Source organism: Pristis pectinata, chromosome 9 (genome assembly GCF_009764475.1).
Source record: "Pristis pectinata isolate sPriPec2 chromosome 9, sPriPec2.1.pri, whole genome shotgun sequence".
Classification (NCBI taxonomy): domain Eukaryota; kingdom Metazoa; phylum Chordata; class Chondrichthyes; order Rhinopristiformes; family Pristidae; genus Pristis; species Pristis pectinata.
Genome location: NC_067413.1, coordinates 80,884,833 through 80,909,838, shown reverse-complemented (window position 1 = coordinate 80,909,838; position 25,006 = coordinate 80,884,833). Strand labels below are relative to the sequence as shown.

The following is a 25,006-nucleotide window of genomic DNA, read 5'->3' as shown; positions in this document are numbered from 1 at the left end:
TTTTTCGATGTCAATGCCACCGATAGAAAACATAATTTCGTTATCCCTCCTTCAAACACTCGGCTTCCATCGGGTGCTCCGAAATATACGGTATTTTGCGTTGGTATTTGTATTTTTGCGAATGGTGGAGAGAGCTTATCCGACCAGCCCCGTTGAGTTACTTATGTAGATAGTGCCATTTCATTTGGTAACACTAGTGCAGTGAATTCGGACATCCAGTTAAAACCCGTTATTACACTTAGTTCCATTGTCTTTCGCTTCTAAAAGCCAACCGAAGATTGCCGGCATCTGCTGGACTTAATTGATCTTGAAGTCCGTGGCCGTATAGATTGCATGATAAATATCTTCCGGTTATCTTTTACGGGATGTAAGGTTACAAACAATAAATACTAACATCTGATCACTTTCATTAATTAGGCATCTTTTTTTGGTCCAAGTAGCAGAGTTAAGTTTTCCTATATCTGGGAAAAGGAGAAAAAGACGCCTGCCTCTGTAATATTGTCTGCACACACACAAAAGCTTTTTTTTAATGTAAAAGTAAATTTCAAAGTAAACGAAATTCAAGCGAACAACTTCCCTATAAATTCTTTTGAATTTTAGGCTTTGCAATTGGCGCTACGGTTCGATATCGTTCCTTAGTATGCCAAACCATCTTTTAAAAAAATGTTTATTTAATCTGGCAAGGCTACTTTGCCCCAGAAACAAACATATTTTAAGTCTTGTCGTTTATTTAAAACGAAACGGTTTCATTAATGATCTGTAATCTGATCTGTGCTCCTGTGCTGTTGAGGGACACAATACTGAATCAAATCGGCCGATTCAACCTTGGCAAATAAAATCACTTCGTTTTCCCATTTATATTTCATGTAAAATATGCTTAATAAATCCGTTTTGTAATTAACATGTTCCATACCAAAATATTATTTTATTCCTGCCGTCCTGCCCTTTCAGGAGCATGGTCCTGCACACTTTCTGTTCCCTCTGCTTGACCAAAGCTTTGGTTTTACCCAGCATCTGCAGTCTCTTGTGTCTCCTTTGGTTTTATCCATTGTAAGTGGTTTTTGCGCCAAGTATTTCTGGGCTATTTCGAAAATTTAACATCCAGTGTGATTTACTCCAGAGTTATGATGTTATAGAATTAAAAATAACTCTGAGACAGGGACATTGGACTGGGTCTGAATCGATGCTTAGTCTTTCAATGGCCTTAGATTAATATTTTGTTTGAATTATAAATCGAATAAAAAATGGACAACAGACTTGAAATGTTATATCAACATGAGGACATTGGGTGAGGACTACATCTGGTTTAAATCGTTTCACCGAACGATGGCTTCCCTGTCGATTCTTCTCTCTGCCTTGGCCCAAGAAACGAAATGTCCGGCTCTTTTCTGAGGCAGCAGGCATGTGAAGTGACCGGGTGCGCACATCTGGATCACGCATCGTTTTACCAGCAAATGTTTCGAGTTTTACCAGCGAAGGCGTCGGAAGATTTTAAATGATGGTTTGTTGTTGTGTTGGAGATTATTGGTTAGGTCTACAATGATAAACCACAGTTTGCTCTCAGCCACAACCCTGTTACCTCGGCTTGCGAGGGTCAGGAGATGCGGTGGCAGCGAGATGTAGGCTTCTAATGTGTTAAAGTGCAGTCCCCGAGGAGGTCTCTCTCTCTCTCCTCTCTTTCTCTCTTCCCCACTCTCTGCTTCCGACCAATCGTCGGTGAGGGGAGATGCCGCAGCCCCTCCTGTTCCTCACTCTCTTGCCATCTGCCCTCAGCTGACCACACGCACAGCACAAGCTTTCTGTAAACAGCAAAGCCTGAAAACACAAGACCCTTCCCCATCATCAAACCGCTACAATAAAGCAACTCGTGTAACATTTCGCTCTTTGCGTTTGCATCCAATGTCCTGAAGGATTTAGATGACCTCACGGCAAAATAGGTAAGTGACAGATGCTCATGGTGAAATGCTCGTTTTAGTGACCTCGGTAAAGAGACTGTAATGCTATAAAATGCAATCATTAAAAAATGTGGGTTGAGTTCTTGCATCCGTTTACAGCAATGAGAGTATTAAAAAGTAATTGATCAAACTGGCGTTTTGTTTACTCAATACTTAACCAAGGCGTTAGATGTGTTCATTATCTAGTTCCCCCTGACCTCTACGATTGACCCGATGTTCTTTAATTTAAGTGTCACGACCCTGTTTTGTCTCAGTTGTTGGCGAATATTGATCCAATGGATAATATCGAATTCATTGCACTTTGAACTGAATAGTGAGATTGTCAACTTTGCGCTCTGCGAAAGATAGTGTTCTCCCGTGCTTTAAATCCATACCAATTCGGCAATTATCGGCCAACCGGTCGGTTTGCAGTAAAGAGATACATGAAAAGACAGGGTGTAACATGTTTCTTTAAATCAAATGACGTGATAAAAATGGTTGAATAAACATTGTTTACGTCTACTGAAAGATGCATACGTTACAAAACAATGACGGAATGGTGCTTCGTAATCTCATTCACTTCGGTGCAATTCATGTGGGTAAACATATTCCAAACATAACTGCTATCAACGAGAAAAGTGGTGCTTCATATGTGTGATTTGTTTTGGGGAGCTGGAGAAATCTAACGAGCATTGAGTTTAATAAAGCGAACTCCTCAGCAGTGCTGAGTCGGTGCCAATTCCTTGCACTTCCAGGCGAACGGTTAAGACTAGTCGATTCTTTTTTCACCGCGATTTCTAGCATCCAGAAGAGACAAAACATCGCCGCAATACTTAATGACAACAGGTTCTTGCAAAACATACAACATTGGGGGAGATAGTTGAGGTCTGTAGTGGGGGTAGGGATGGGATATGTGGTCTTTACGGCAAATCGATACTGCTTTGGGGATACTAATTTCTCCAGATACGGAAACCTGATGAATGATTCTCCGCAATTCTGGAAATAATCCGGAAGACCCATTTCCTGGTCAGATCTTACTGCAATGATGGTGTTTTATTTTTCTTCTTCTAGTGAGCAACCTTGCTTTTCTTTCCGTCCTTGACTGGTTAATCGCTGCGGGCTATTCATTTAGAAACGAGCCTGTAGTCTGTTAATTATCCGTCTTTAGAGTCGCGCCATGATTTGGGACCTGATTGTTTTCTGGGTTTTCGTTTTGCATAAAAGTTTTTATATTGTTTCTTCCCGCACACGTCGAATGGGTGGGTCTTTTTCACCTTGTTTGCAGAAGAACGATAATTTCGTTCCATATTAGAGAGAGTACGACGAGTTTTGCATTTACCGTTTGTAACTAAAATACTGATCTCTGTTGAATGTAATTTTAAATCGTTCAATGTGAATTTCATTGCGTTGCTTTCCTCAATATTCTGATTCCAAGAATGACATTCAGACAACTTGCTAAGCTTAGTTGTGTGTGTGTGTGTGTGTGTGTGTGTGTGTGTGTATGTATGTGTGTGTGTGTAGATACTTTCAGAGTTGTTGTAGCGATGATCAGATTTCAAAGATAATATTTTACGCTGGGACTTTAACTGGTATAATAACTAATTTTGCACCGAATTATTTCCAGTAGACCTTCTGTCTTCCTTTGACAGCTGCTCTTCCGCAGTCTTTCCCGGAAATATATTTCTTGAATTGAGTAATTGTTAAACGTCCTTAACTGCTGGTTTGGAGACCCTTGCTTGGAAACGACCTGGATCTGTAAAACTGGCTCTTGGAAATACAGCCCTTTTGTCCGTGCAACCCACTGGATGGGAATTCGGGATCAGGTAGTTCCCCCCTCCCCCCCATCCGCCAACCTCGTCCCAACAACCCTGGAAAGGAAGGTACGGGAATTGTCACCGCGAAAAATGCTGTCAGGTTGACCTGGTATCTTCTAAACTGTACAGAGATCTCCTTTCCAACTCCAGAACCCTGAAATGCACTTGGCGTGTACAAACCCATCGTTCGGTGACGACCCTGGGTTATCTTTGTTACAGGAGGGGTGGGGGGAATGGTCAACCATTTAGCCTGATTAGTTTGACCCGTGATTGCAGGGATTTGGGCGACGGAAGCGCTCTTTACTTATGTTAATGCAAACATGTATTCACACTGGTGACGGTTCTCTCTGCTGAATTCACAGGTGCCGCACAGTTCCAACTGGGATGTCCCTCTCACTGGAAGAACAAGTTTACCCGACTGAGACTGTAAAGACGGCGCCTCCTCCAAGGGTCCCGGGCTACTACCCCTCCCTCCAGCCCCATGCCCACTACCTCGACGTGCTGCGCTCCTCCGAAGAAGTGCTTCAGCCTCTCAAGTCCCTGGGCAGGCTGGTCAGTGACTCCAGTCCAGTCATGCCCTTCACGGTCAGCGGCTTCTCATTCCTCAGCGAGTCTCCCCCGGCCACCGAGCGCATCTGCAGCATCCTGCCCACCGCCCCGCTCTTCGGTAAAATGCCGAGCAGCGTTAACCCAGTTTACCCCCGAAGCCGCGAGAAGCCGGGCGTTCCCGCGTCCCGTCCGACTGCCCCGTCGAGTCCCGGAGAGCGGCAGGGTCGGCGCCACCGCATGCCGCCGCACTCCAGCGGCGAGTCCCCGGGCTCTCAGCGCTACCCCGGGGAGGCGAATGCAGCCGCCCGGCACCGTCAGTCCGGCCACTTCACCGAGGAGGACCTCAACGCTGTTCTATATGGTCGCATGAACTCAGGCAACGACGATCGGCCAGCTGGTCATGCTATCTCAGGGCTGCGGATATCTGGAAACACAGGTACCCAGCCTGTGCAGAGAGGGGGGAGGGAGGGAGGGAGGGAGGGAGGGAGGGACTGAGGTTAACCTCACCTCTGTCACCTGGAACTCAGCTTCTCCCGGTCAGAGACTTAGTGAAACATCCCAGTGACACCTCTCTGCTTCTCTACTCTGCAGGTGGACACGACACCCAGGTTCAGTTCCTGGACAGGGACTCCCTCCAAATCCCAGTGGGTGAGTGAGGGAAGGAGTGGACGGGAAGGCGGAGGGTTGAGGAAGGAGTGGGAGAGGCAGAAGGTGGGAAGTGGAGGTTTGGGGAAGGAGCGGAAGAGAGAGAGGGTGGGGAGCGAGGGAGGGAGGGGGATTGGGTGAGGAGTGAGCGGGGAGTATTGGGTGAACGAGGGAGGCAGGGAGGGCGTGAGCGGGCTGGGTGGGGCGGACGGGAAGGTCGGCTGGAGTGGGTGGGAGAGGGGGGGGTATGAACTCGGTTAGCGAGAGAGGGAAGGACTGGAAGCGAGGAAGGCAGCGGGGAAGGGAGAGGCGGAGAGGGAGGGGGGAGGTGGACGATGGAGGAATGAGTGAGTGAGGGAGGAGTGAATGAGAGACTAGCGATGGAGGAGGAAGGGAGAGGTGGAGCGAAGAGTTGGAGGAGGGAGAAGTGAGTGAGAGAAAGGTTGAAGGAGGGACTGGAACAGGAAGGGATGGGACGAGGGAATACGGGAACGGGAATGTTCAGGGGAAGCAATGGGGATTGGGGTGGGGAAGAGTGAGAGGGGGTGTGAAGGACGGGGAGGGTGCGAGGCTGAGCGAGGGGGTGGTGACCCTGCTCCGGTCTGTCCGCATCACTCGGTGAAATCCTCCGCAAGTGACCGGGGTCCCTCTCCTCTCCTTCCCCCAGGGCTCGCTGTCTCTCACACCTACTACGGTGGAGTTCCTCATCACGGCGTCTTCTGTTCCCAAAATCTGATCCCTAAGGGGGTACGATTCGGACCCTTTACAGGAAAAGTGGTGAATATGAGTGAAATTAAAACCTACGACGACAACTCCTACATGTGGGAGGTGAGGATTACACGTAGATTTCAGACTAGAGAGTAGGACGGCTGCTTACGTTTGAACAACTGTTTACGAATTGCTGGGGTTAACAAGGGCATTCCGTTCCGGGACAGAGAGGCAGGTCAGACCCAGGTGGTGTGTCCTGGCGCGGTTGGGCTGTGAGTGTCCCGAGCTATTGGTAACCTCTCACCGGCCCGGGCCAACTCGTCTTACAGATATTTGAAGACGGCCGCTTGAGTCACTTCATCGACGGGAAAGGGGCGGCGAGTAACTGGATGGCGTTGGTCAACTGCGCCAGGTCGCCCCAAGAGCAGAACCTGACTGCCGTGCAGAGCGAGGGAAAGATCTTCTACGAGACCTGCAAGGACGTGCGGGAGAACCAGGAACTGCTGGTGTGGTATGGAGACTGCTACCTGCAGTTTATGGGAATACCGGTCACTTTAAAGGAAATGACTGAAAGCCCATTCACAGAGCAAGCCGAAGGTTAAAACACTTAAACGATTTTCTGCCCTTTTGCGGTTTACTGTCATTAGCCGCGATCGCTTGACTGAAATGCGACTTTCATTCCCTTGGCAGAGTCCGGAGAGGGCTTTAAATGTGAGAGGTGCGGCAAGGTATTCGCTTACAAGTACTATAGAGACAAGCATCTGAAGTACACCCGGTGCGTAGACCAGGGCGACCGCAAATACCCCTGCCACCTGTGCAGCAGGTCGTTCGAGAAGAGGGACAGACTGAGGATCCACATCCTGCACGTACACGAGAAGCACCGGCCGCACAAAGTGAGCACGATCCCGGTGCGCCACGCCGCCGGCAGGACGAGCCCAGCCGACCCCAGCCACGCCCAGCTGACCCCTGTGTTCACGCATCATGTCTCTGACCCCTGCTTTTATTTTGTTTGAATTCATAATTCATTTTCAGTGTAAGATCAGACATAATCTCCATCATTATCTATCCTTATTGCACAGTGGAACAGGGTAGAAATGTTCTAAATATTTTGTCCTGGGGGCAATTCCTGTGCCCAAGTAGAAACTGAAAGTTGTTCTCACTCTCTGGCCTTTGGTTTGCTTCTTTAATCACAATAATTCATTGGTCGTGAAGTCTTTTGGATATCCCGGGGAGATGACAATATATAACATGATCCCTCATCTCAATATTGTCCACAGCCTCCATATATTTTTTTGTCTGCTCAGTTCTATTAGGGGAAGTTCTCCATATGGCATCTTTTACTCAAGACTGCTGTTGCTTTGACTGTATTTGCACTGTGCTTTGGGGAGGTCAAACCTCTCTCCATGTCAGCGTATCATGGCACAGATCAGAGAAATACTAAGGAGATATTATTGCTATATCTTGGATTCATTCAATACCAATATACATGACATTCCACACCCTCTGTCATCAAAGTGCATACTGTGCACGTACCACCATTTCCACAAACTTCCACACTGTATTCCCATAAGCAGCTCCTCACTCCACACAATTCAGTAAAAGAGTATAGACAATATTTTATTGTATGTGAAAAATATACGCTGGAAACTTTGTGAAATCAATCATGGGACAGTTAGTTTTACAGAGCTTTTCCAACCTGTGACTCTCTCTGTTGGACAGTGCTCAGTGTGTGGGAAGAGCTTCTCGCAATCCTCCAGCCTTAACAAACACATGAGGGTTCATTCAGGAGAGCGACCATACAAGTGTGTCTACTGCAATAAGGTGGGTGAGCCATTCTCTGTGACCATTTGTACAATCATAAGGCTATGAACGATGTGTCTCTCCCAGAAAAACAGAAAACTAAAGTGTACGGCATGTGAAAAAAATATTTTTTGTAACAAATCCAAGAACTTTCTTAATCAGGATCTCTCTTCATATCTAATTAAGGTTACATTTGTTCAGCCAAAGTGTGACACTTGCATCTAAAAGAGTGCACAGCAAGTTTGTGCTAAACTTGCTGTGCACTCTTGCTGGATTTATTGAGTTTGGCAGCTGGGAAGATGCACATTTTATCAGCTCTCCTTGGTTGCTGGCTTTATTGAATCCTATAGATTTATTTTAGTGTTGCTATTATCTGAGTAAAAAAAAACACATTCTGGCAATTAGACATGTCACCTACTTGGTGTGTGTAACTGACAATAAAGTAAGAGGTGTTCAAAGTTTAACTGGATTTTGTAGCTTGAGAGTCTGGATGTTAGGAGAGTGAGTTTCAGTTACTTGGCTTCTGAGCATCACTAATTCTTTTCTACTCTTTTTCTCTTCCCCATCTCCAGGCCTTCACTGCCTCAAGCATCTTACGAACCCATATCCGCCAGCACTCTGGAGAAAAACCCTTCAAATGCCGTCACTGTGGCAAAGCATTTGCCTCTCATGCAGCCCACGACAGCCACGTGAGGCGCACACATTCTAAAGACAAGATGTTTTCCTGTGAAATCTGCTCCAAGACTTTTATGGAAGCACACGAGCTCAGTTATCACCAGGTACAGCTCCATGCAGGTTAGTACCAGGAAGTGTTGAGTGGGGTAAGGGGTACCACGTGTCTGGTTTTGGCATTCCATTTACACTCGCCACGGCCTTACCGTTTAAGGTTTAAGGAATATCAATTTTTTTCCTTGGAAGTGATTTTTTTTGTTCACAATCACTTCTCTGCTATCTTCACTGTGTCTCTTTTGTTTCTTCGAAGTCTGCAACAGGTTTGTCTTTGGTCTTGTGGAAAAATACTGCAGCATTATTCATTCTGTACGAGGTGCAGATGTCAATGCTGTCTGCACGCCAGCATTAACCTGATGGATTTACTGGACACCACATGTGTATACATGCAATTGTTGCTGTCAGAAATCTGTAGACCCCACTTTCTCCTCCAGGGTTTTCTAACCTCCTCTCTCCTGAAAGCAATGCTTCAGATTACATCAGGAATGCACTGAAGTGATTATCCACCCAGTTTTGAACAGGATGGCTGATTCAAGAAATGGAAGGAAACCTAGGCAGGAAACTCTACTTCTTGATTTCTTACTTTAAAAATGAAGGGCTTTGTAGGTGTGGATTTAGAACTGTTTTGCTGATCTAATTGTCATGGGTTGTCAATTAAATATGGTAAATTGGTTTATTATTGTCACATGTATTGAGGTACAGTGAAAAACTTTGTTCTGCATGCCATCCATACAGATCAGTTCATTACGACAGTGCATTGATGTAGTATAAGGGAAACCAATAACAGAATGCAGAATAAAGTGTTACAGTTACAGAGAAAGTGCAGTGCAGGCAGACAATAAGGTGCAAGACCATAATGAGGTAGACTGTGATATCAAGAGTCCATCTTCTCATATTAGGGGACTGTTCAATAATCTTATAACAGCCCGATAGAAGCTTTCCTTGAGCGTGGTGGTACATGCTTTCAGGCTTTTGTATCTTCTGCCCGATGGGAGGGGGAAGAGAGAATGTCCGGGGTGGCTATTTGGTTTTAAGTATCCCACTCATCCAGATCTGGATGAGTGGGATATTTAAAACAGAGTCATGTTTATCATTCCAGATGGTGAATTCAGGTCAACTATTTGATACTAAGGAATATCTCAGACATTACTTCTATCTCTGCTCCTTTTTAATTTGTATCAGGCAACCTCTTGAGTAGCAGATGGATACAGGAATCCTGGTAGGGATTTTCCGGTAACTAATCTGGGGATACTGAGGGAACTGATAATGCTCTCACCATCATCCTTCTGAGATTTAACAACTCAGCACACTAGAATGAATCAAATCTGAGATTTCTTGTCCTGTTTGGATCATTTCACACTTGGGATATTTACCCATTGATCATCCATGAAGACTCAACTACTCTTTCTTTGGTGAGGTGTGAATAGATATTGGAGAACTTGCTTGTCACTATGAATTGAAATCACATACAGGTAGAGAAGCAACAAAATATGTTGTGAAATATATCTTTGCCTTTCCATATGTTTGTACTTGTTCTCACACTAGCTTATTTCAATTAATTAACCATGCACTACAGCTTGTGAAAATCATTTACCTGTACCTGCAAGATTAGAGTAACACAAAATTACTGTAATCATTACCTGTCATCACACTTAAACTGGTTTAAACCCAGAGTAAATAATGTATTTACCATCAATGCATTATGAGCTAGCATTATATACATTTTTGATGTACTGATGGATCTTGGGGTGCAAGTCCATAGCTCCCTGAATGTAGCACCTCAGGGTGGTAAGGAAGACAAATAGCATACTTGCCTTCATAGATAGGGGCAATGAGTATAAAAGTTGGCAAGTTCTGTTGCAGCTGTATAAAACTTTGGTTAGGCCACTTTTGGAGTATTGTGTGCAGTTCTGGTCGTCACATCACAAGAGGGATGAGGAGGCTTTGGAGAGGGTGCAGAAGAATTTCACTACAATGTTGCTTGTATTACAGCGAATTAGCTGTAAGGAGAGGTTGGACAAACCTGGATTGTTTTCTCTGGAACTTTGGTGGCTGAGGGGGCAACCTGATGGAAATATATAAAATTATGAGCAGCGTACATAGGGTAGGTAGTCAGTCTTTGTCTCAGGGTGGAAATGTCAAATACTAGAAGACGTAACTTTAGGGTGAGAGGGGGAAAGTTTAAATATGAGTTACGAGGCAAGTTTTTTTACACAGTGTGTGGTGGGTGCCTGGAATGTGATGCTGGGGATGGGGGTGGAAGCAGATACAGTAGTAATGTTTAAGAGGCATTTAGACAGGCACATGAACAGACAGGGAATGGAGGGATATAGACCATGTGCAGGGAGATGGGATTAGCTAATTTGGCATCATGGTTGGCACAGACATCACGGGCCGAAGGGCCTGTTTCTGTGCTCTATGGTTCTATGTTCTATGTTTTATAAACCACCTTGTATACATTCTCAGACAAAAGTGTACAGAGATTCCAGATGTTACGTGCTCAGAATAATATGTAGGATAGCCAGTCCCGTGTTAGTTTGCTAGTTCCTACATTGCTCTTTTCCAAGCAAGATTATCTGTCGATGAAAAATTGCTGAATTCTGCTTGATAGCTTCAGAGTGCTAATTATAGCATTAGCAAAGGGTTGATGCTTCATTTGGATTCCCACCAACATGAAGAATAGTCAAAGGTAATTTTAAAATCCATCAGGAAAAATAGTTTGCCAAAGAACTTTTTAAATCTTGTAGGTCATGCTAAGCACAAGTCAATTGATGCTATCTTCTGACTTCATATTTGCTGAATTATCTGCTGTTTGTCAATATGTGAATCCAATATCTAATACATTAGAACATAAGAAATAGAAACAGAAGGCCATTCAGCCCCTCACACCTACTCTGTCCTACAATAAGATCCTGGCTGAACTTTTACCTCAGCAATAATATCTATACAAAGCCCATAAACATCGATTCCCCTAATATCCAAAAAATATCAACCTCTGTCTTGAATATACTTACAGCTAATCTGTATGGCCCTCTTGCAAAGAAAATTTAAAAGATTTTCCACCAATCTGAGAAAGAAATTTCTTCTCATCTCAGATCTGAATGACTCACCCCTTATTTCGAGACCACTTCTCATTCTAGACATCCCAGTAAGTAAAATGTCACCTCTGCATCTACCCTGTTAAGACCACAAGATTTTTTTATGTTTCAAGAGATCACTTCTCATTCTTCTAAACTCAGGAGTGTATATGCCCAGACAGCTTTAATCTCTTCTCATGGGACAATCACCCCTATCCCAAAAATCAACTTGGTGAACCTTTGTTGCACTCCCTATTTTGTAAGTACATTAGGTAGGTGGGGAGGAGAGTAGACCTGTACACAATCTTCCAGGTACAGTCTCATGAGGGCCCCATATAATTGCAGTAAGAGATCGTTACTCATGCACTCAAATCATCTTTTAATAAAGGCCAAAATAGAGTTTGCTTTCCTAATTGCTTGTTGTACCTGCACATTAATGTCCAGTGACTTGTGTACTAGATCACCGAGGTTGTTTGGAAAACCAACCCCTTTCAATCTCTCATCATTTAAAAAATACTCTGCCTTTATATTTTTTTCTACCAAAATAGATTATTTCACATCTTTCACATTATATTCCATATGCCATGTGCTCATATATTCATTTAGTTTGTCCACATTCCCCTATAACCTCACTGTATCCTCTCTTAGCTCACATTGGCATTCAGCTTTGTGTCATTTATTAACTGGCTGGGAAAAAAAATCAGGGCTATGAGGATTATGGTTTCCACACTTTAATAAATGCTGGTCATAAATATCCATTAAAATTACAAATATTTGACTATATTATTAACAAGAAGAAACAATTGATATGAGCAAGAGCAATTCACGTTACCTCTTATTCAGACTTTGGTGTCGATGATTGACGCAGTAAGCAATTCAGACTATTCAATCCCCAATTTACATTAATTGGTCACATCTGGGCAATGATTGAATTTATTTAAATTCACTGCAATTCTCCTGCACTGGGGCAGAGAAACTCAGCCCACAGTTTATTCCTCTGATTGATATTCAGTGGCCCTGATGTCAGTGTACTCATTGAGCACAGAATTGAGTTCAACTCTGATGTCCTTCCCTAGTTAGCTGCCAATTCTGAATGGCTGGTTTGTGCATCTTTCAGCTCTATGAGCAGATAGCAGAGGTGTGGCTGATCCTTAGAACCAAATCTCAGGAAGGATCAGGTCCATTACAAGAGAAGCTGAGTAAAGCAGATATTCCCTTTTAAATTCCAGTTCCTTTCCTTCCTTCTCCTGCCTTTGAGTAGGGTTTACTCAGTTTTGTTCAGAAGTTGAAAATAATGCTGAGTAGCCAAATGGAACAGGGTTGGGGAATATTGAAACTGAAACCTATCTCATCCACACCAATTCTGCATATATGCATTTAAAGTTTGTATTTTGATGCTAATTGGTAACTCCCAATCAGCATCCAAATACCATTCTTTAAATGACTTCCTCCTCCCAAACCCTCCTTGGCCCTGCAGCCAACTAAGGTGTCACTATTGCCATTCTGGGTGAAGTAAGCCAACACACCACCCCGTGAGGGTTGCATCTGCAATTTTACTGCTCTGTATGATTCAACCACTCAATGCCCTAATGAGTTGAGTGAGCCACCAGAGAGCTGTATAACTGTTTGAAGGCTTCCTGTCTTCATGATACTAAAGGGATTGGTGTCAATTATTCTATTTTTGTCACCAGCAAAACTTCTTTAATGGCAAGCTGTAGTCTTTTAAGATATATTGCATCAGACTCCTTAAACCAAGCTCTGAGCTGCTGATATATTGAGAGTCTGCACAATGGAACAGCTCAACCCAATTCTTGCCATTTTCAGAAAGTCAGGCAAGAAGGTGAAGTATTAGTTGAAGGAAAATAAATGTTTATGTTTCCAATAGTTGAAGCACATGATATCAATCTGACTTAATGCTTTAAAAACAGTAAATATTGCACAAATGTAATGAAGTAATATTTTTGCACTTGATATTATCCTGTTTACGAACAACAATTTACTGGCCTGTGGAATGTAGCTTTTACTAAGCTTGTGATACCAATAATGAAAAATAATCTTCAATGTATCATAAGTAATTCACCTTGAGTAGGTAGAGGGTGGGTGCATTTTCAGATTTTAGGCTTTTAATTTGGGGACGTGAGTCCCCAAATTCACCCTTGACAATATGGAAAGTCTCTGTGTCAATTCCAGTTTTTAATGGACATTGAACCACAGCAAAAAGTTTCCTTAAAATTTCCACTGGATTAGCAATCTAATAAATGCAGACAGGTATGGAAAATGTTACATTCTATTTGAAAAAAATTATCCCTCGTAATTGTGAATTTTTAGAGAAGAGGGAGCTTTACTGTGCGTTTGCTCTATGTCTCGGGACTTTTCAGAGCTGACACTGAATGCCTGAAATCTCTGAATGCCTTCATTCCCACTCTAAGACCTCTGCACTACTCCAGTTCTGATCTTTTCCACCTCTGGAATTTGATAACACTGCCATGGGTGTTCATACCTAACCCTAAGTTCACAAGCCCCAATCACCGAAACCCCAGGCCTCGCCTTCAAAACATGAGCCTTGACTGCTGACCCCCAACTCTGTGACTACCCTATTCATTGCACCCTACCTCCAACATACCAACCTCCCACCAACGCTCTACAAAACAACCTCCCTAACTAGCGATACCTCCCTATCTGGAAATCATGCCCAGTTCAACCACCTCCATATCCAACAAACCTGCAGTTGTAGGCCCCAACACCATCTGTGGTAAATGTCCCTTGCTTGGAACTCCCTTCCACTTCTTCATCTCCGACCCTACTGCCTAGGCCGCTTTCCTCTGCGATCCCCTGAATCCAGATTTACCACTTCTTTTTATCCTCTCTGCCCTGTGGCAGTGTGTGGAGAAAAGGCTTTGCCCTTGTGTAAACTTGATCAGTAATGGCCAATGCCTTAGGCCTCAGGTGCTACTGAATTTTCAAGCAGTGGATTCACAGCCAAAACCATTGTTGCTGATCTGGGATGAGGGATTTGTGCCTCTACAGGTGCTGATGACTTTCTACACTGAAATGTTTCATTATTGTTTTGAAATGTGGTCCAGTGATTATGTGGTTATGCCACTTGCATTTCATGTTCAGCCTCAATATCCACATACTAGTTTGCTCTGGAAAGTGGAAACTTCCGACTGATGGCATTTTTAAATACAGCCTGACACCCAAAGAACAAAACTGAATACAAATGTAATCAAAGTCTGGCTGTTGAAAAAATATATTTAAGGCCTAATATGTTTTCATCAAACTTTTATGAATATAATTTATAATTTTATTTCAAACCCTGTCCTTTTTTACAGTAGTTGAATGTTCCTGCATAGACAGCCCATTTCTACTCCTTCTTTGTTTTCTCAAGGTGCTCATGATATTTTGTCATTACAATCTCTGCAAATTCAAACCTTTCTACATAGTTGTGTGCCATTTCTTTTCACTTTGCCATTCATCTTGAGTTCTCAGCCTGGGGACTTGGCCCGCCTACTCTAATTAGGACAACTGCTGCTCTAGAAACACAATAGAAATGGGACAAGAAAGTGGCACCTGACTGAAATACTCAAGGACAAATTTCTTTAGTCATTTTATTCTCAAGTACTCATTGAGAAAATTGGTATCTACTTTGAAAACTACTGTGATTTTTAATTAGAACTCAAGCCACAGAAGCTGCTCTCTTGTTTGGAACAGCCATCTTTATCGTGTTCCTGAGCCTGAGACTGAAAACAACATGCTTTTGTTCCATATCCACTCCCAGCACCCTGTGATGTTCATTGCTTTTGTTTCATTAATTTAATGGTAGACTCCCACTGCATCTTCTCTTCTTTCCTCTGAGCCAATGCACCAGATGGTATTGTATTGAATTGGGTGCATGCAAATACACAGAAGAGGCTCAAAGTGTTTGGTGGTCAGAAGAGGAGAGACTTGTTCTGACTGCAGGTCACAAGACTATTAGAAAACTGGTTCTCTGCTCCATTTGTCCTGTGAAGGTTGGGTTGCTAATGTTTAGGTGCAAGCACCCTGTGCCTACAGCCAGTAGCACTCCATCTGAGGAAAAGCACCCAACAAAATCATGGAATAACACTGATTCTAATTCCTCTCCACCATAGGAAGTTACCCTCACAACAGAAAATCACTCCTCCATTCCAGCTCCAATACCAAGCAGCATCTTGAGTGCAGCTGTAAGTGTCTCAGTTTTTTCTCCTCAGCTGATCCTTCTACCTCATTTCCCTGCTGACCCCGGGAGACTCCAGCCACAGCTGAAGCATCCATCCCATACTGTGGTTTGTGAGCCATTGCAATGTGTTGGCTGGCTATTCTGCTATGGAGGGAATTGTAGATGGGCCACATCTAATCCGACTGTGATACACACACATACATATACACATACAAACGCATACACATGCATGTGTGCACACAAACATGCACACATCTATGCATGCATACGTACATATAAGCACACACACACGCACACATACACACACATATGGACAGGCACGCACACGCACACACACAAATATATGCAGCTAATCAGTGCAAATGTCTTTACAGGTATGGAAAATAAGTAATTTACTTGCCAATGTCTGTTTCGGGTTTTCCAATAGTATTTCAAGTTTCCAGTTGCGCAATGTTTTTGGATGGTGATGGATATTGTTTTGAATGAAAGTACAAAGTGTTAGCTTGCAGTTGTGTTCATTGAGCAAAATGTCAAAGCAGGAGTGATTTTTGAGGTCTGAACTGCAGTGGCTCAGTGGGAGTCCTGGGACTGGGATGTAGGAGATTGATGGACGTGGGATTGCTGGTGCGACACTCAAACTTTGCTGAAAATAAATTGGCCCAGGAGTAGGTGGAGAGGGAGCTCCCACAAAATCCAAACATGATGCTGTGGAGGGGTGGGGAGGGAATTCCTTCCCCACTTGTTAAATGACTCTGCCTCAGCCTAGCCCACCACCCAGCGACTTGGATATCAGGTGAATCTTCCAAGTGGTGGAAGTAGTTTTATACATTGGGTCCAGATTTTTACCTTGCTGCCATTAAAATGGTGTCTTTTCTTTCATGCTCTTTAAAAGATGAGGATATTAGAAGGCTTTGCTGGGTTGCAATGCTGGTGATTATGTGAAGGACTGCGGCACAGTGGCACAGCTAATAGAGCTGCTGCCTCAAAGCTCTAGCATCCCAGGTTTGACCCTCTGATGCTGCCTGTGTGGAGTTTGCACACTCTCTGTGCCTGAGTGTGTTTCCTCTGGGTGCTCTGGTTTCTTTCCATATCCCAAAGACAGGCTGGTTAGGAGGTTAATTGGCCACTGTGAATTGCACCTTGTGTGTGTTGAGTGGCTGAGTCTGTGGGGAGTTGATAGAAATGTAAGGAGAATAAAATGGGATTAGTGTAAAAGGGTGCTTGATGGATAGTGTGTACTTGGTTGACCAAAAGGCCTGGTTCCATGCTGCATGACTCTGTGACTCTGTGGCATTACTGTTCCTCCTCCTGCCCCTCTTAAGATGTACCTTGGTGACATGGACACTTGCCACTTGTGTGAAACCAGCCCATCCAGATCCTGCATACTGCAGGAATGGAATCACCAGTGGGTATCCATCTGGTCTCACAGTGGAGCTGGCTGATGATTTTCGGCCCCTGCGTATTTTATCTTGTCTCAGTTGAACTTTCTACTATAGTTTTGTTCTTGCCAATTAAACCAATGCACATGAGAATCACAGTGCAAAGAAGTCGGGGCTGTACACAATAAAAAACACAGGTACTATTTCCTTAATTGCAAAAGGAAATATTATGGTGTTTACTTTCTCTGTTCTTTTCACAGTGTTTTCTAAACTATGTTAACAGGTTCTGGTCTGGAAATTTAATCACTTGCACAACATCTATGTGTTTTCTCTGGTACATTTTAATAACAAAAACTGTAATGGAAAATCAAAGATCTTCTGGTCTGCAATCCTCAATTTCATTTTGGGTTCTTTTTGACTCCAGGCGGGAGCACTGGTGAAGATGACATTCCTGCAAGTTAGGAATGAACAGAGACCTGGCTGGGGGAGGGGAGGAGGAAGAAACCTGAATTAGAGAAAGCACCATTTTTAAAACGGCACTTATCTGGGCCTCAAACTGCCAACTACCAACACTGATATGGATTATCTGGTTATTTATCCCATTGTTTTTGATGGAATTATAAAGCAAAAATGCTGAATGAAGTGTCTGGTTGAAATTTATTCCCTCTTTAGACCACAACAGGTGTAGTCACTCTGATTAAAATTGCTCATTTACTTCCTCTGGGAAACTTGTTTTTTTGTTTCCAGTTCTAACGTTATATTCATTTGCTAATCAGGTGAGGGGCTCCAGGTAGGTGCTGCTGCCACCCAAGAATTGCACAGCATGCCGACCAATCAGACAGACTCTATGAATGGAGATTACCTTTACAATTCAAGTGAGGAGCCATTGACAACCCCCCAGAATCCAGACAAAGAGAGCAACCCCTACCGAGCGACCACAGGAGTCACCATACTGCACAATGATGGCTACAGACCCTGGAATTAGCAAACCATTGACAATCTAACTTCGGACTGACAGCAGAGTGTTTGCTAAACTACTACACAAATGTAGGTGGTTCCTCTTCTGCTCTCAGGGTTAGCAAGTATCTGGATTGAAGCAGTATGAGAATTAAGCATTTTGCACACTTCTCCTGTCATAGATCCTTTTAATTTCTTTTGCCAAGATATTGCTTTGCAATAATGCACACTTTGACTTAGTTTTGCACTGATTGAAGCTACTGTATATTGGGAACTGCACACAGAGAGAATTACAGTCAAGCTATGAAAATGAGGTTTTTTTGTGAACAAATGGGAGCATTCTTGATTATAAAATGATCTTTTCTTAATCTATGCCAATCTATACTGATATTAATTAATATGTTGTTGAATATAACATCCATTAGTTGCTCTTATCTTTCTCTTAAATAAAGTGCAACACTTAGAAATAAAACATAGTTGTTTTAGCTCTACTAATAACTCAGTAAGTTAACCCAGTAGGCTAACCAGGTTCCTGAATTGATCCCCTGTTTAAGTTAGCTGATCTTGGACTGATCCCTGGTAAGTGGAGCACAATTGCTTTAAGCAGCCTGGATTTGAGAAGGAAAGTCACTTAAAGTTACAACTGATAATTTTTATCCAGCAACCTGCACAGCTGGATATGCATGTGTGGATGCCCGACCAGCACACTGTCCAGTTATTAAGTCCATGATCCAGTAGCTCAGCAACACTTTACTGTCAATGCTCTCAACCAAAGTGGCCAGTTAGGAGAGTTACTAGTTACTAGATAGGACAGGTACATAAAGGAAAGCATTGAGAAAATTGGTGAATATATAAAAATAAAAGGAATAATAACTGGTGGGCCAAGAAATCTGGTGATCAGGCTCATATTTCTGAGTAAAAGGGAAAAGAGGAACAGTTCTTTGAAATTGTACATTTTGATCAGGTGCATCTGATTTGACCATATCACGAATAGCAGATTGGTTGTTCTTTATAACAACATATACTATAAACTCAGGATGCTCTGCAGTATTTTTAAGCTGGTTGGCTACTAAACAATTCTAGGTGTTCAAGTATCTTACTCTGGAAAATTTCTTCAGGTTTCATAAATTGCATTTAATTCTTGTGAGTTTTTGTGAGTTAGTGAGTTTTCAGGATTATTTTGTAGAATCTTTTATGAACTCTTCTATTATTCCAGCCATGTAAACATTTACCGCAGTCACCTAAGATTCTATTCTCTGTTATTTTAATTTGTAGAAAGAGGAATTCTGAATTTAATTTATTAAATGGGGACTCACAGGAGGCCATTGGCCAACTGTTCCTGTGCCAACGTTTCCTCCAAGTGCCCTGTCCCACTACAGTCATAGAATCATAGAGTCACACAGCATGGAAACAGGCCCTTCGGCCCAACTGGTCCATGCTGACCTAGATGCCCCATCAAAGCCCGTCCCATTTGCCAGTATTTGGCCCATAAGCTTCTAAACCTTTTCAATCCATGTAACTGTCCAACTGTCTTTTAAAAGTTGTTACTGTATCTGTCTCAACCACTTCCTCTGGCAGCTCATTCCACATAGATACCACCCATTGTGTAAAAAAGTTGCCCCTCAAATTCCTGTTAAATATTTCCCCTCTTGCCTTAAACCTATGCCCTCTAGTTCTTGATTCCCCAGCCCTGGGAAGAGACTGAGTGCATTCATCCTGTCTATGCCCTTCATGATTTTATACACTTCTATAAGATCACCTCTCAGTCTCCTATGCTCTAAGGAATAAAGTCCGAGCCCATCTAACCTCTCCCTATAACTCAGTCTCTCAAGTCCCGGCAACATCCTTGTAAATCTTTTCTGCACTCCTTCCAGTTTAATAACATCTTTGCTATAGCAGGGCGACCAAAACTGAACACAATACTCTTTAAGTGCAGCCTCACCAGCGTCCTGTACAACCGCACTGTGACCTCTCAATTTTTGTGCTCAATGCCCTGACTTATGAAAGCCACCACTCAGCCTTTCCCTAGAGTCCTGCAAATATTTTATTTTCAAATATATATCCAATTCCATTTTTAATGTTGCTGTGACATGTATTACATAACCATTTTCAGAGCTATGCATTCTAGCTCATATAACACACAACATTCATGAATACAGCATCAATGCACAGTGAGATTTAACATTCTACTATTATTTTTATCCAGTGATCAGTTGCATGACACAAATATCTAGATAATTTTGCCATATTTAAATAATCTAAATATCTAGAGAATTTTGCCATATTAGGTAAATAGTGGGTCATATGATAACCAGGATAGTTGGAAACTGGTTAATAAATGCTTGTTCAGTGTCAGGTTCTCCTGAAATACCTACTGATATAAAAACTAAAATGGCAAAATAGTTAAATTATAGCATAGAATGATTCTCAGTGGCATCATTGTACCCTCTGGTATTGTCAAGGGACTCTTTATAGCAATCATCTTTCCCCTTTAAATAGTTAAAGATCAATGTTATCGGATTTTATTATTTATATCAGTAAATTACAAGTAATTCAACTGGAAGTAATTCATCCTTCTCAGTGAATTGTATCTTTCCTCAAGGCAGATGCTTTCAGTTAAAATTTCATTTTAAATGAAAACAAAAAAAAGCTTAATTTGCATTCACAGATGCTTTTCCCAGGAGTTGTTTGTACTGTGCTGTAATATTTTTATAATGGTAAAGTATTAATAAATTGATTGTACCAATGACTTTAATCGTGAACAAAAATGACCCTCATTCACTCAGTAGTTTTGCAGCAGGTCAGGTCACAAAGTACTGTCCTGAAATTACACCTAAATTAAATCACACAATTGACCAAGCATTGAATAAACTGTGCACTGTTGAAATCTTACTGGCAGCACCAGCGTCATAAATGAGCTATTGTTAAATTGGCTCTTCAGTGACCGTCTGATCTCAGTTACAGAGTAGTGCGGACTAGAGCTGAGATGAGTTCAGATTAGAGGAAGCTAAAGACCATCATTATTAGTGTGGTGCTCTTTTACACCACATAATTGAACAGTTGATGTGTGATGGCATAGAGGACATTTATCCCTAAATAACATTCAAAAATTGTTGTGTGTAGAGCATGATAATCACAGAATTATGGAAAAACTGCAGAGCTGAGAAGTTTTATTTATATAATTCAACCGTCTATTTTAGACAAGTAAGCTTTAGTGTCGTTCACTGGGAGTAATGCAACCATAATACTACCTCAAGTCTTTATGTAGCTCTGATAATTTAACTGTTTTACAATGCAATCAAGAGTTTGTAAGTAAGTGTTTTGGTGTTGTGCTAATCATATATTTCCATAACGATGTGTGCTTCACTATTTATAGCATTTGGAGCTGTATGTGGTTTGTGGTATTTTATGTGGATATAGATTTATTCTTCATTTTATAAAGATTCCTTTACAGCAATCCAAAACTGCACAAAGACAAGTACTGATGTTTAGTGGTATCAAGAAAACAGAAATGAAAATATTCCCATGTTTCCTACAGATTTAATATTTGTATTTCTATATGTTCTGGCAATATATTGTACACTTGTTATTAAAATCCTTGCAATATTTTACTCTTAATGTTAATCTACTTTAATCTTGTGCAAAGCAATTGAAATTGTGAAGCTGCTAATTTAAAATGCTGTTTGTTTTGGGATCTCTACTTAATGCTGTACTCCAGCTTATATGCAGGCACACTTGTTTAAAGGTTGTTTTAAGCTATTGTGTGTGGTTGGGATTGAAAAAGTGGAATAAAATGTAGCCCTACTATGAAGTCTTGATTATTTTTCCCCATACATCCGTTATTACCCCAAGAGGAGATTGATCGTAAAAGTCCCTGACAAATTAAAGCTGAACAAACCTGTTTGTGAATTAAAACACGAATATTCATGAAAATGCAAACAGCCAAGTAGGAGACCTTTCCAATGGGGTTCCACAGCTGTTATCTCCGTTACACTCAAGCTTCATGTATAACAAGTAGATTATATTCTTTTCCAGGCAAGAAACTTAGTTTTAAAGATGAGTGCGGTCTACATCAATTTACATAGTAGCCACTGCTTGTGCAGTTAATTGTCTGCTTGGAGCTACCATATATACTGCTGAATGTTGTATGCAGGATGATGAAAGAAAACAGCAAAAATGAAAATTAACAATGCATTGCTCAAACTTCATGACAATGGACCGGAACAGAGAGGTGAATTTGCTGGTGTTGGAACAAAGGGCATTGGTCTGGTGACATCTGCTGCCCTTTGAGAGCTCCATCATATTACCAAATATCTAGAGTTTGTTTTTCAGACCCTTTCCAGCAATTCCTCACAGGGAGTCTGATCTCCAAGAAAAAGTCCAGCTAGCTCAGTAACACATAATGCTGCTAAAAGATATTGATTAGGGTTCTTCTGCTCAATAAACAAGGTAAAGCATTTTCAGCTGTGAGATCTGCACTGTTAGTGTTGTTTGCTAATGAAACCGGTAAAGCAAGATTACTGCATTAAACCTTCAGGTTTCTGCCTCCCCACCCCCAGTCCCCACATGTCTGGCCAAGCTTGAGTATCTTCTTTCCTTTTCTGTTGTGAATGTTATTTATCATTATTTTATTACCAGTTCATCTCACTCAAAAACAGGCTTCTCTGGTATTGGGGAAAATGAAACAAAAGTGAACTAAAACAGATAATGCTGGAAACACAGAATGATCTCATTAGCATTTGAAAATGGGAAAAGACACTTGGTATTGAATGCAGCATTTAATTTTCATTTATTTTAAACAGCTAATCAGAAAACAAACTATGGCAAAATGCAGATGTGCTGTTGCATTGAATTCCAGGCAGTGTCCTGATGCAAGGTTTCAACCCGAAACATCGACAATTCCTCTTCCCCCACAGATGCTCTTCGACCAGCTGAGTTCCTCCAGCGGATTGTTTGTTGCTCCAGATACCAGCATCTGCAATCTCTTGAGTCACCAGGTACAGTGTGACTGGCCATATTCTGCTGTGTGACTGTTTATGTCGCTGGTGCTTCTGAGTGAGATGATGGTACATTTATCTTTCTCTCTGCTTTTTAGGTTGTCAACACTAGTGGAATTCCCTTGAGGAACACATTTTTTCCAATGTGTTTGACCCACAGACCCTCTTCAAATGACTACCTGTCAGTTCCTGTTTCAATGCTCCTCATTCCATGGGAGTGCTGCACTGAAACTGATATATTACCCACATTGATTCTTTAATAGCTGTCAAGATGGACAGCAAGTATTCCAGATTTGGTGGGCACACTCGCAGTTGTGTGGGATCATAACTCCTCATTAAAAACTTATAGTTTGAGAGAAGATTATTCACTAAAATTCAGTCTTTTAAATCCAAATATGATAAAAAGTCAGAAGAATTTTAAAACAACATCATGTAACTTTGAGACTCAAGACTGCAGATGCTGGAATCTGGAGCAACAAACAAACTGCTGGAGGAACTCAGAAGGTTAAGTGGCATCTGTCGGAGGGAAGGAATTGTCAACATAGAATCATACAGCATGGAAACAGGTCCTTCGGCCCAAATGGTCCATGCTGACTGTGTTGTTCAGTGAGCTAGTCCCATCTGCCCGTGTTTAGCCCATAGCCCTCTAAACCTCTCCTATCCATGTAACTTATCTCAATGTCTTTTAAATGTTGCTAATGTGCCCACCTCAACCACTATTTCTGGCAGTTCATTCCAAATACGCACCACCCTTTGCATGAAGAAGCTGCCCCTGATGTCCCTTTTAAATCTTTCGCCTCTGATCTTAAACCTATGCCCTCTTGCTTTTATCACCCCCTCTCTGGGAAAAAGACTATGTGCTTTCACTCGGTCTATGCCCCTCATGATTTTATATACTTCCATCAGGTCATCCCTCAATGTCCTACATTCCAGGGAATAAAGTCCTAGTCTACACAACCTCTCCTTGTAACTCAGGCCCTCAAGTCCAGGTACCATCCTGGTAAATCTTTTCTGCACACTTTCTAGTTTAGTAACATCTTTCCTGTAACAGGGTGACCAAAACTGTACACAATGCTCCAAGTGCAGCCTCACCAACATCTTATATAGCTGCAACATATCTTCCCAACTCCTGTACCCAGTGCCCTGACCGATCAAGGCCAGTGTGCAAAACGCCTTTTTCACCACCCTATCTACCTGTGACGCTGCTTTCAGCAAACTATGCACTTGCACTCCTAGGTCCCTCTGTTCCATAACACTCCCCAGGGCCCTACCATTGACTATATAAGTCCTACCCTGGTTTGATCTCCTAAAATGCAAAACCTCGTATTTATCTGGATTGAAAGCCATTTGCCAATCTTCATCCCATATACCTAACATTAAGATCCCCCTGTAATTTTTCATAACCTTCTACACTATCTACAACACCACCTATTATCTGCAAACATACCAACCATGCCTTCTATATTCACATCCAAATTGTTTAAATGAATTACAAACAACAAAGGCCCCAACACCAACCCCTGTAGCACACCACTAGACACAGGCCTCCAGGTCCAGACCCAACATTTTGGGTCTGAACCCTGCATCAGGATTGGGGTAACTTCCATTGTAATATGCAAGCTTCTGGGATAGAACTTGTCATTAAAATATATTCAAACACATTATTTTGGTCTTAAGCACCAAGATGTCCTATAAAAACTGAACTGAATGCATTAATAAACTTGCTAACAAATCTGATCTGAGCATGTCACTTGAGGCAACTTTGAAATCGTGTCCAAGTTGGATCACCTTCTTTCGTTCACAGGATGTGGACATCACTGACAAGATCTAAATTTATTGTCAATCCTTAGTTGCCCTTGAAAAGGTGGTAAACTGCCTTCTTGAATAGCTGTTGTCCTTGCAATGGAATTTCTCACATTGTGCTGTTAGGGAGGGAACTCCAGGATTTTGAGGCAGTTATGAAAGAACAGAATATTTTTAGACCTGAACTGGCTTTGATTTCACTTGCATAATATTGTTCATCCAAGGCTGGTGAATGTGTCTTGCACATCAAAACTGGCCTTGACTGGAGGTTTGTTTCACTGTTGTTTAAAGAGGCCTTCATCTGATTGCTGTCAGGAGTTCAAGACATTTAACATCTTCTGGTAAGTTCTCCTTTAAGTGGCTTCCTTAGTGTTATTCCAAGCTCCCTCCCTCACAGTGAATGATCCTAGGGGTCT

At 42.2% G+C, this 25,006-nt stretch overlaps 1 protein-coding gene across 1 annotated transcript in view; it reads left to right on the top strand.

Moving 5' to 3' along the window:
• The first annotated feature begins 1,917 nt into the window (after positions 1-1,917).
• The window catches only part of prdm14 (PR domain containing 14), a 102,299-nt gene continuing 79,210 nt past the window's right edge, over positions 1,918-25,006 (top strand). The window contains exons 1-7 of the mRNA XM_052022615.1: positions 1,918-1,937; positions 4,111-4,733; positions 5,712-5,770; positions 5,980-6,247; positions 6,341-6,543; positions 7,370-7,471; positions 8,023-8,229. Of these exons, the coding sequence (XP_051878575.1) occupies positions 1,918-1,937; positions 4,111-4,733; positions 5,712-5,770; positions 5,980-6,247; positions 6,341-6,543; positions 7,370-7,471; positions 8,023-8,229 (1,482 nt within the window). The remainder of the gene's footprint in view (positions 1,938-4,110; positions 4,734-5,711; positions 5,771-5,979; positions 6,248-6,340; positions 6,544-7,369; positions 7,472-8,022; positions 8,230-25,006) is intronic.